At 35.4% G+C, this 11,852-nt stretch overlaps 1 protein-coding gene across 2 annotated transcripts; it reads left to right on the top strand.

Moving 5' to 3' along the window:
* LOC123699622 (pre-mRNA-processing factor 39) lies at positions 1–11,002 on the top strand. 2 transcript variants are annotated; one of them, XM_045646617.1, is made up of 16 exons: positions 1–221; positions 277–938; positions 1,176–1,331; positions 1,946–2,086; positions 2,258–2,380; positions 2,491–2,652; positions 2,878–3,003; positions 3,738–3,864; positions 3,983–4,130; positions 4,549–4,696; positions 5,018–5,128; positions 5,288–5,452; positions 7,066–7,286; positions 7,547–7,815; positions 8,144–8,339; positions 9,637–11,002. In XM_045646617.1, the coding sequence occupies exons 2-16, from the start codon at positions 315–317 to the stop codon at positions 9,845–9,847; spliced, it is 2,928 nt and encodes a 975-aa protein (XP_045502573.1). In that variant the 5' UTR covers positions 1–221; positions 277–314; the 3' UTR covers positions 9,848–11,002. The 2 variants fall into 2 exon arrangements, with proteins under 2 accessions (XP_045502573.1, XP_045502572.1); XM_045646616.1 differs by having other exon boundaries at positions 294–938.
* The last annotated feature ends 850 nt before the right edge of the window (positions 11,003–11,852 follow it).

An 11,852-nucleotide genomic window follows, 5' to 3' on the forward strand; every position in this document is an offset into this window, starting at 1 on the left:
AAGAAGGAATGTGTCCAATGCAAATGGTTATAGATTTTTTTCGTTGAATTGTAAATTATTGCAGTGTTTCTGCGTGGTTGTTCATTGAAATTTTTTAGCATACAAAAATATAGTGTAAATTTTGACGGACTATAAGATTGATTTTAAAACTCATATTTTGTAGTTATATTATAAATATTGTTTATCACAAAATGGACGACGATACTAGCCCGGACTTACAGGTACGTAAATACTATTGAGGTTATAGAATTTTCTTTTCTATCGGCCTTTCTTTAGTTTCAATTATTTTTCAGAAATGTCTATCAGAAACTACTATGGACAATGATGAAGTACCACTTATAAATGAAAATTCAAACGGATTATCTCATTTACTGACGGACGGAGAATTCAGTAGCGTTGATGCCGCTGTTGATGAGTCGTCAATATCAAACCAGGGTTTTCTTAATGCAGTTGAGTTATCAACTGGCAGTGTTGGCGATTACTTAGAGAATAATACCGAGGGTTATAATAACGACTCATTTGATGTGGGTGATAATGCCGTTAATTTCCCTAATGATTCTCTAAGCAATGTCCTCTCTGATGGAGATTCTCGTCTGAGTGCTACGTTTAAATGTACAGATGATAATACAGAAGGTAATTCTAAAATAAATAACGACAGTGAATTTTCAAGCGAGGTATTTGCCATGGAAGAAAGCATAGAGCGGGCCGAAAATAATGCAAAAATGGAAAGTAATGGCGTGATTGAAGTGAATGAAAATTCAGAAAGCAATGTAGGCAGTAATATTGAAAATGAAGATAATGTTGTTCATGAGCATAGTAATGACAACAACTTGGAAACTAATGACTCTGATAATAGTGAAGTAAAGAATGAAGAAATTACTGAAGAAAAAGAAATTAGTGAAAGCATTGAAGCACAAATAACAAATAAATCGGAAGAGGTAAATTTTTTATTATATACTGATTCTCGTTGCAGCCGAATAACAACCGTTAGATGTATTATTTATTTCAATTTCAAAAATTTAGATTTTTTTATTTTCCGTATTACTTTATTTCAGCTCATGGTTACAGCACCTAATCTATCAATCAATAACTCAAAGTAGTAGAAAAGTGTCTGCTATACTTCTATTTCAGCTAATTCATTAATGTTAAACAATTAAAATTAAAATATTTTTCAGCCCATGGAAACTAGTTGTACATCTGAAGATGTAAAGACAGATAATGCAGAAGAAGATGTCTCATCTGATGAGAACAAGAAATTAAGTACAGAAGAATCAAAAGAAAATGAAACTGAACAAACTGACAAAAATGAAGATCAAGAGATGTCTCCTAAGGTGTGAAAAATTATATTTTAACATACTTTACTTTATATCAAATATATTATTAATGGTATGGTTTCCATGGTAACAGCTAATGCTGAAATATAAAGTATTCGATTTTTAGTTATATGCTAATACATTACTAGCTTACCGCCCGCGGCTTCACCCGCTTTGTCTAAAACCTAATAAATTATATACCTTCCTCTTTAATCACTCTATCTAATAAAAAAACCGCATCAAAATCCGTTGCGTAGTTTTAAAGATTTAAGCATACAAAGGGACATAGGGACAGAGAAAGAGACTTTGTTTTATACTATGTAGTGATTAAGGTATTTTTATTTGAGTGCTTACTACTGACTGATCAGTTGTTTCATAACTGTTCCCTTTCATTTAATACTAGCTGTGCTCTATATATAGCCTTTAGTCTTCCTCGTTAAATGGGCTATCTAACACTGAAATAATTTTTCAAATTGGACTATAGTTCCTGAGATTAGTGCGTTAAAACAAACAAACAAACTCTTCAGCTTTATAATATTAGTATAGATAACATTTAGAGAATTGAACAACATGAGGCACATAAGTATACTTAAAGAGTATTTGTTATTTCATATTGTAAATCTGTCTACCAGATGGGTGGCGCTGAAGAAACGGAAGTGGTATCTGAAGATGAATTGCCAGCGGTGCAAAAGCCTAGTGTTAAGGACGCTGAAAATGTATCCGATGATGAATTACCAGGTCCAAAACCAGCAGAACTACCTGCTGACACAGAGGTTAGATATATTTAACTTGATCAAAAAAATGATATTTTAATGTGATTTGAGCCTTATCTTATACTCATAGGAAAAAATTCTAAGGCATGATTCATGTAGTACTTTTAAAATCCAGTCATTATTCTAGGCAATAAACACAAGATAACACTGCGGATGACAATTTTTTCACAGGTAGTTTCAGAAGATGAACTTCCGGCATCTAAAAAGGAGTCCACCAGAAAAAGAAAGCCTGATGAAGAAGGTGACTATGATCCAGAGTCTCCCACAGCAGAGAAAAAGCAGGCAGTAGCTAAGGTATGACATAATATATGTCAAATTATTGGTGCACATAGAAGATGAAATATAATTATGTATAGCATAACCATTTATAAAATTCAAACTAATAACAGTGGTTTTTCTTCCAGAACGGTGAAAGCAAACCAGTACCTGCTGAAAAGCGAACATCAATAGATGAAAAACCTAAGAAAAAAACATTACCTGAATTAGATAAATACTGGAAAGTGGTCAATGATGATCCCACAGACTTCACTGGATGGACATATCTTTTGCAATATGTAGATCAAGAGGTAACATAAATTTAGTTTACCTTGGGTGTGTACAATACTAACATTTAACTTTTCACAAAACAGTAATTATTGTGATGAAAAATTTTGCTAATCTCTTGAGCTTTGTGAAGCCAAGAGAACTGAATATGTATGTGGATTGGCAAGGGCCAACTGATTTACTAAATGCACACTCTCTTGAAATTGTGTTTCTGACATTTGTTAATTGTTAAAACTTTTTGCCAACAGAGTGATGTAGAGGCAGCTCGTGAGGCTTATGACGCCTTCTTGTCTCATTACCCATATTGTTATGGATATTGGAGGAAATATGCTGATTATGAAAAACGTAAAGGAAGTAAAAAGAAGTGCCTCGAGGTGAGTACCACTTGTGTAGCTTTTAATAATTTTTTGTTACACATGATGTCTTGGTAAGGTTTAATAATATCTAATTTTATACAATTCACATGTCATAACACTTGGATTTGAAATTGTTTTAGTCGTAACACATTGTGCAATTGCTTTTTTTTCCCAACAGTGCAACGAGGTCGGCAATGTCCGTAAGGCAAAATCTACAGTATGCATCGAAGAGTTGTATAAGCGTTACATAGAATTTATTTTAGTGTTTTATTCATTGTGGTGCTATATTGTATTTAGTAGTGTTTATATATATTATTTAAGATGTACACGCATGATGTATTGTCAAATACCTTATCATGTAATTTATTTAAGTAAGTGCTTAATGAAGATGAATTGAATTACTTAAGTTTATTGTTAAATTAAATGATATAAGCGTGAAGCGCAACAGGTCCTCATTAATTTGGTACGCCATTGAATGGCATTAGCAAGGGAGACGGCGACGGGGAGGCAGAACGACGGCCGCCGACTGTGAACAGGTGTAATATATCCGACAAACATTTTTATAAGTTGGATGGAAGCGAGATGTCGGCATTGCCCCGTCCTGGCCGCGGTACGACCTCTCGTTTCACAATTCAAAAATTATATTAAAACATAATATAATGCTATTAAATATTCCCTTGCTTCTCGGCGCCGCCGTCATTTGGCGACGCTCGGCCGCCCTGGGACTTGCTAACGAACTCTGCACGTTTCAGGTGTTAGAAAGAGGTCTGAAAGCTATACCATTATCAGTGGATCTCTGGATACATTATCTCAATCATGTCAAATCAACTAGAACTGAAGACCACGTCTATATACGATCTCAGTATGAACGAGCGATAGGTATGTACAATTATTGTACATGTTAAAACAACATACAAGCTTACAAAAATTGAAAATTATGACAATCATTATTATGTGAATAGTTTTTCTATAATACTATCTTTTTTCATTATTATAGAGGCATGCGGTTTAGAGTTTCGCTCAGATCGATTGTGGGAGTCATACATAAAGTGGGAAGCAGAAAATGGTTCAGCTTTGAATGTGACCAACATCTATGATCGTTTATTAGCTACACCAACACTCGGATATACATCCCATTTTGACAAGTGAGTAGAACATTTCAGGAGCTCTTATAATTTAAAATAACAAGGTTAAAGACATATTTGTTTAATTAATTTAAGTACATGGAAAATATAAAAAAAAAATATGATTATATTTCAAAAAGCTTTTTCATTTATCTTCAAAAGTTAAATTCTGGATTTTAGTCATTTTTCGCTTCTGTTCTTACATAATTACATAAAACTCAATAATTCTGTGATTATTATGTTTTTTTATCATTGTATGAGTATTATACCAATTTCTGGATTTTACTTATTTGTCACTTCTATTCTTAATAATTATAATCTTTGATCAAGTAGACGCTGACTATTAATATGATTTTATAAGTGATGCATACCCAAATGCAAAAAAAAAAATGTCTAAGTATTGTATTGTGTGACATAAGTGTATGTTGTTATGGTGCAGTTTCCAAGAGCACGTGATGTCGGAGCCGGTGGCGGGCGTGGTGTCGCGCGCGGAGCTGGTGCGGCTGCGCGGCGAGGTGCGCGACGCGAGCGGACAGGTGCCGCAGCTCGACCTGCCGCCCGGCGAGGACGAGCCGCTAGACCACGTGGTGAGATACACTACCTCCTATTTATGTTAGAAACGCGAAGAAAACATGTATGTTTGTTACTCTTTACGCAAAAACAGCTTGTTGGAGATGTATGAAATTGAATATAGAGATATGTGGATACTTTTACATGGTACACGCGACATCCAAAGAGTTACAGCGTGCTCATATACACACCCCGAAACTAATCAATGAAAATTGAAAAAAAGTACATATTATCTGCAAAATTAGCCCCTATTTTACCTTTTCTAAATATTGAAATTTCTTCGTGTAAATACTTAGTATTATATGTTTAATAAGTTTAACCTATAACTTTGTTACTAGGCGTCTGAGGAGGAAGGGCAGGCAATCAAAGAGCGTGTTATCGCAGCGAGGAGGAAAGTGCACAAAACTACCGGGGAAGAGGTCGCCGCGCGATGGGCGTTTGAAGAAGGGGTGCGTGATACTCATAAATTATTGTTAATGCTATTCATAGAATTGAAATAAGTAATTTCGATGTAAGATTTTTTTTGTGATTTCCATTTATTTTTTTGTAGTAATACATTTGTATGTAAACCGATTAAACTAACTTTAATTATAATTTAATTTATACAGATAAAACGACCGTACTTCCACGTGAAGCCTTTAGAAAGATGTCAGCTGAAGAACTGGAAGGCTTACTTGGAGTGGGAGAAGCAGCATGGATCGTTGAAACGCGCGTTAGTGTTGCACGAACGATGCCTAATCGCGTGTGCGCTGTATGAAGAATTTTGGATGAGGGTATGTACATAAATAAGATGAAAAAATTCAAACTTTCTTTTGCTCTATGGACTAAATTAATAAATAAAATATATACTTAACAACAAATTAGAGTTTACTATGCAATTCAATTCAACTAAGAATAGGAATGTTACCAATTTTAAAAATAAATATCTATGTCGTCATAAAATGGCGCAGAATCGTTCCTATTCCTAGTTGAATAACATAGTAAAATAACATTTAATTTGAAATATTATCACTCATTCTAGCATAACATGTTCTAAAAACGTAAACGTTAAAATAGATAGAAACTTATGGTCCGGGAGCCAGAAGCAGATTTTATGACCAAGTTCCTCTCAGGCGGTAATTAGTAAAATGCATCAAAGTATAGTATTATGAAGCCTCGTGAACGTCAGCTGGAGCTCGGTTGGGGGGGTGAGCGGTTGTAGCCTCCCACGCACGTAAGAAAAAAAAGTATATTCATTCATTTCCTCTCAGCTAAAAATTTGTCAAATTGTAGCTAACCCAATATCTCAACGAAAAATAATAATCAGCTGGTTACAGCATGGTGTATTATGCGTCAGCTGGTGTCTCGAATATAATGAGACATTAACAAAATCATCGAGATACGTGGAATTCCATCAACATAAGTCCCCGTAAAAGATAAGTAATAACTTTATTAATTATATATTATACTATTATTTTTTTAATAATTATAGTTAACTAATGTTTTTAGTGGGTTATTTCATATTTGTTACACTTTTATGTAGTTATGTGAATTTGATGATATGATAGTTATTTTTAAATGCAGTTTATAATATTTGTAAAAACATGTTTACCTATGTGGCTGAATGTACGTAGTGTAATCATGTGCACAATTAACCACCTCCAAGTACCTTATTACTGTCTATATTATGCTAGCGTGTGTTGCTTGAATTTTTAAAAATAACGATAATAATTAAAGATACGTCATTTCATCTCAGATGAAAATTTGTGAGCTGATTGTTAATATACTGATGCAATAAATAAAAAAAATCAGCTAGCAATAATTCGAGGAAAACCTAGTCAGTTGATGCATATAAATTGGCAATAGATGCTTCTGTCTAACTCCTATGTAATAACTTTCAAAGTATCAGCTGACGGTTTTTCCACCCAGATACAGCCAGCTGACCTATATATATATCCACAGTTACATATTAGCTATCATCAGGTAAATTTTAGTTTGAGAGGAAATCACGGAAAATAATTTTATTTTTTTCATGTTCGAGACACCAGCTGACGTATAATACACCATGTTGTAACCAGCTGATTATTTTTTTTCGTTGAGATATTGGGTTAGCTACAATTTGACAAATTTTTAGCTGAGAGGAAATGAATGAATGTATTTTTTTTTCCTACGTGCGTGGGAGGCTAAAACCGCTCACCCCCCCCCAACCGAGCGCCAGCTGACGTTCACGAGGCTTTATAATACTATACTCTGATGCGTCTGACGAATTATCTCTTGAGAGGAAATAATTAACCAAATTTGCACCTGGCTCCCTAACCATTATATTATGTCAATTTATTACGTGCAGCTGTAAAATGTATTCTTGCAGCTGATAAAGCTCCTTGAACATAAACATGTATTCTTGCAGCTGATAAAGTTCCTCGAAGAGAAGTCAGCCGCGCACCCAGAACTCGTGGCAGTACAGCGTGACGTACTGGAGCGGGCGTGTACCGTGCACCACCTGGACAAGCCGGAGCTGCACCTGCACTGGGCGCACTTCGAGGAGGCGCTCGGCCACTGCGCCCGGGCCGCAGAGATACTCGACCGCATCGAGAAGACGTGCCCGGGGCTCGTGCAGATACAGTACCGGTGCGTGTGCACGCAAACACATTGTAATACTAAATAGACTGCGCACTGTGGCGCCAAAACCCGTACTAGTGAGAGTGTATCCTTTGGTCTTTGGTTGCATGTGTATGTGTGGGGTTGTTAGTAAATGTACAAGTGAAATTATAATATGAGAGTATGATATGCGTATAAAAACGTGTAGTAATAGAGAAATCAGAAAATAGAAAAAATAAGTTTTAATTTACGTATTAATTTTAATATAAATTTTTCCATTTCTTTCACAGTCGTGTAAATCTGGAACGTCGTCGTGGCGACTACGACAAATGTGTACAGCTGTATGAAGGATACATTGCATCAGCCAAGAACAAGGCGATTGCCTCAGCTCTGTCGATTAAGTACGCTCGGTTCTTGTTCCATGTTAAACAAGAGCCAGCTGCAGCGAGGAAAGTTCTCGATGAAGCCATAGAGAAGGACCCCCTAAACGCCAGGTTGCATATGCAGAGATTGGATATGGCGATACATACACCTGGAACGCCGTATGAAGAGTTGGAAGGTAGGGGAGTTTCGGTTTTATGTCAAAAATAATTATTTCACTTGTTCTATCTATTGCACTTGTTTTTTCTAACTTTACTTGAGTGTATTAACCATTTGCGTATCTTAATTTTTATTAGAGCTATAATTGTACGTACCGTAATATTCGAAAAAAAAAACTGATTGTTTTTATGGTATGATTTTTGTGCCTAGAGTTAGAAGGCTAGCCTGTGACAAAGGTTACTTTTTACCACGGTGACACATCTTATTCAAACGAGAATTTCCTTGAGCTACGCGGACGGAGCCGCCGGGATTTATACATTAGTTACATGTGTACACTTGTGTTGCAGAGCTGGTGCGGTCGTACGAGAAGCAGGAGGGCGCGGAGCTGGAGACGAGCGCGGCGCTGGCGTGGCGCTGGCGCGAGCTCGCCGAGGAGCTGGGCGGGGCGGCGGGCGCCCGCGCCGCGCACCTGCACGCGCGCGCGCTCGCACGACACCTGCGCAAGCGCGCGCGCAAGGACAAGCACGACGCGCCGCCGCCGCAGTCAGTGCTCCCTACTATACTAGCTCTAGCGGGGACGGGCCGCCGTTGTAGTCCATTGTTCCGTTATAGTTTCCGAATAATTAATTAAATTATGTTACACTAGCTTCCGCCTGCGACTCCGTCCGCGCGGAAAAATTAAGGAAAATTAAAATTTTCTACGTATTTTTCCGGGATAAAAAGTATCCTATTTTATGCCCAGGGTAATAAGGTATAATTATACCAAGTTTCATCGAAATCGAACCGTTTTTACGGGTTGCATTCACATACAGACAGACAGACAGACTGACAGACAACAATTTTTTTAATCACATATTTGGGTTTGGTATCGATTCAGTAACACCCCTTGCTATTTATTTTTTCAATATTTTCAATGTACAGAATTTACCCTTCTACAGATTTATTATATGTATAGATTATACATGTATAGATAGGCTACAAATGAATAACTTCGTTCATTCAAGAGATTGTAATTAAAAGTATTGTAGAACGTTACAGCGCTTTCTATAACTTTTTTAAACGGTAACACTAACACTCTCGTTACCGATATCATTAAAATAAATTTCCAATAGGCATGACGACAGTATCCATAAATGATTGTATTAGTGTTTTTAAGGGAAAATGTATAATAAATAAATTCAATATAGTGACTTAAAAATCTTAAAAACACTAAGATTAATGAGATTATCAATAAAATAAAACATTGAAATTCTGCAGTTGGCCATTTTGACTAAAACACGCGTGACGTCACGCTTAAGTAAACAACTCACGTCAGATGTATTTTGTTGTTATGAACATGTTGAGAATACGCATTTTTATTTATTTTCTGTTGTTTCACGTATGCTTTATCGACTCAGAACAGAAATATAATTGCGAATTCACGAATACGTGGTTTCGGGGTTCTCCGCGCCAACTTTATACAATCATTTCTTATTATTTTCTCCCTTAAAATAATTACTAACACATTTTTGAGCATTATTTTAATGTGGATTCACACTGCAATTCTGCACACCACTTATAAACGTTGAAATTCGTTTCTATAACACATATTAAATCAATATTTTTTAAATTTTCTTCGCAATGCATACAAATAATTACGTATTTACTAAAGAGTGACGTCACGCTTACGCCATGACACCTCCGAGCTGTTTTGGCACAGTTGATAAATATTTTTTGAAAAATGGCTTTTATCTTTGTTAAATTTAAATATATTACCGAAATATAGGGTTTTTCTTGTATAGTAAACGTATGCACACATTATGGAAGAGGATTTCAAAATCTTTCGTCATGCCTATTCCAGAGTTGCCGCTGAGACGAAGAAGAAGGAGAGCGCGACGACCACCGCGAGCGCGACGACCACGAGCACCACATACTACCAGACGACGGCGGCCAACGCGCAGTCGTACGACCAGTCGTACGCGCAGCCGTACCAGCCGCCGTGGGGCTACCAGCAGCCGCCCGGCCCCTACCAGCACCACGCGCCCTGGCCCCAGTACCCCAACTACTACTAGTGCAAACCCCGCCGCGCGAAACACACGCACCCCCGACGCTTTTAACCCCCCGTTGAAACCTCGGCACCTTAATGAACTGATTGTGTGTACTAATTTTAAATTTATATGTCATGAACTACTTATTAAAATTTTGTTCTTGTGAACCTAACCTACAGTAATTTCTGACACATGGAAATGAGAATTATCGATTGTAATTTGTAATGCTCAGATCTCAAAGCTATCGTTGTGTACAGCGTCGCCTAAATGTATATTAACTCTTCACGGCATATATAACTTGTAGAAATACTATTAGAATCTGAAATGTTCCATAGTTTTATTGCAATAGGGAGTAAATTGATGTGTATGTCATATTAGATATAAATGAATTGTTAAAACTTATCTTTTTCTCGTAATTGTCATGATTTATGATACAGTTTCAATAAATGTTTCAAATCTGTGTTTAGTAGATATTTTAAATAAAAATTAATTACAAAAAGTCGTTTTAAAATTGAATTGACATAGTAAAAAGCTAAACTGTAAAATTTTTTTGGTTTAATTAGATGACGCATTTGGCTGTGTTGTTGTAATTTGTCTTTGCCAAATAAATAAAAATAGTTCGAATATTATTAAATGTGTCACTTGCTATAATTAAGGCTTAATTATATAGTAAGATAAAGTAAAAATATTGTATTATATCTGGACTAGATGTCACTTGTACATTTGCAATTGGTTTGTTTGTCCAGCTTGCACGTTCATTCAAACGAACACCGTTTGGTTTATGTGCAGTTGCTTCATTGTGGGTGAAGGAAGTCTATGTATAACCACAGACTAATAATAATATACTACGTATACAAGTATAACTATCAACTTGTCATTTACTTAACATCACTAATACAGTAGTCTTCAAGTTCTTGAACTCTCGTTTTATATAAATAAGAAGTACAATTGTTTGTGCAACACAGCTCGCCACCGGATAGTAGATAATTTGTATAAGATATTTAGAAGTACAGAATATTGCAAAGAGGTATTTTGTAAAGAGAGGTGGATTTATCATTTCTCATCATTGAATTCAGTGATTTTCATATTTGTTAAGGTTTAATGTCGCAATCTTATAACTTAACAACATTACTCTATGTATGACATTGTTTTAATATAATAATTTTGAAAACTATTAAACATTGTGTTTTATTTCAATCTTCTGTTTCCTGTATAGTAGAGAAAGATTTACCTCAATTTAATATGAACAGAAACATATGTAAGCTTATAAGTAATGGTATTAAAATATTACGATAAACCGAATTTCTGATCGGATTTTCTCTTGATTTTCTATACAGTTTGCACCATTTTTTCATTAGTATAATAAAGTATGGGAAAAATGTTGACATTAATATTTTGTGTACAGTGGTCAAAGTATGATAATAATATTATGATGTTACATAACTTTATAGATGTTGGAAAAAAGAAAGCCCCTGTTGCTAATTTTTTGGCCTATAAAAGCCTGCGTGGCGTGTGTATGCTTATGTTAAATAAATAAGTAATTAATTACATATAGTTATCATTCTTTCGATTACAAAATAGGCATATACATGGTGTATTGTGTAATCGTTAAGTGTGCACAGGCAATTATTATCCATAACTATTACATAACAGAGAGCATTCTTTCGTGATCTTTTAGTGTAAGCGAAAACTCGTATTCAGTGTTGTTCAGTATTAGAACATTCCATAGAATCTTTTCAAACGCACTATGAACAACGAAATAAATACATTTGACCACAGCATTTGACTAAGCATTTGACATATAATAGTGGGATTAGGTGTGTTAGAATGAGCATTCTCGCTCGTTTGATGTAAATGCACCGTTATAATATACCAAAAAACTTTAAACTGATATCGAAGTATGTATTTATATACATAAATGAGTAAAAAGGCACTAATAACTGTTAAAATAATAATGGGAAATATCCAAAAAAATTACATAAAACACTCCCATACACAAATATTTTTACTAAATTCGAAGTGACGTTCT

This window comes from Colias croceus, chromosome 18 (genome assembly GCF_905220415.1).
Source record: "Colias croceus chromosome 18, ilColCroc2.1".
Lineage (NCBI taxonomy): Eukaryota > Metazoa > Arthropoda > Insecta > Lepidoptera > Pieridae > Colias > Colias croceus.

Coding starts and splice junctions, on each gene's coding strand:
- LOC123699622 (XM_045646616.1), top strand. CDS start 192: ATGGACGACGATACTAGCCCGGACTTACAG. Junction 5,129..5,287: donor GATGGGCGTTTGAAGAAGGG/GTGCGTGATACT, acceptor TAATTTATACAG/ATAAAACGACCGTACTTCCA. Junction 7,287..7,546: donor CTCGTGCAGATACAGTACCG/GTGCGTGTGCAC, acceptor TTTCTTTCACAG/TCGTGTAAATCTGGAACGTC.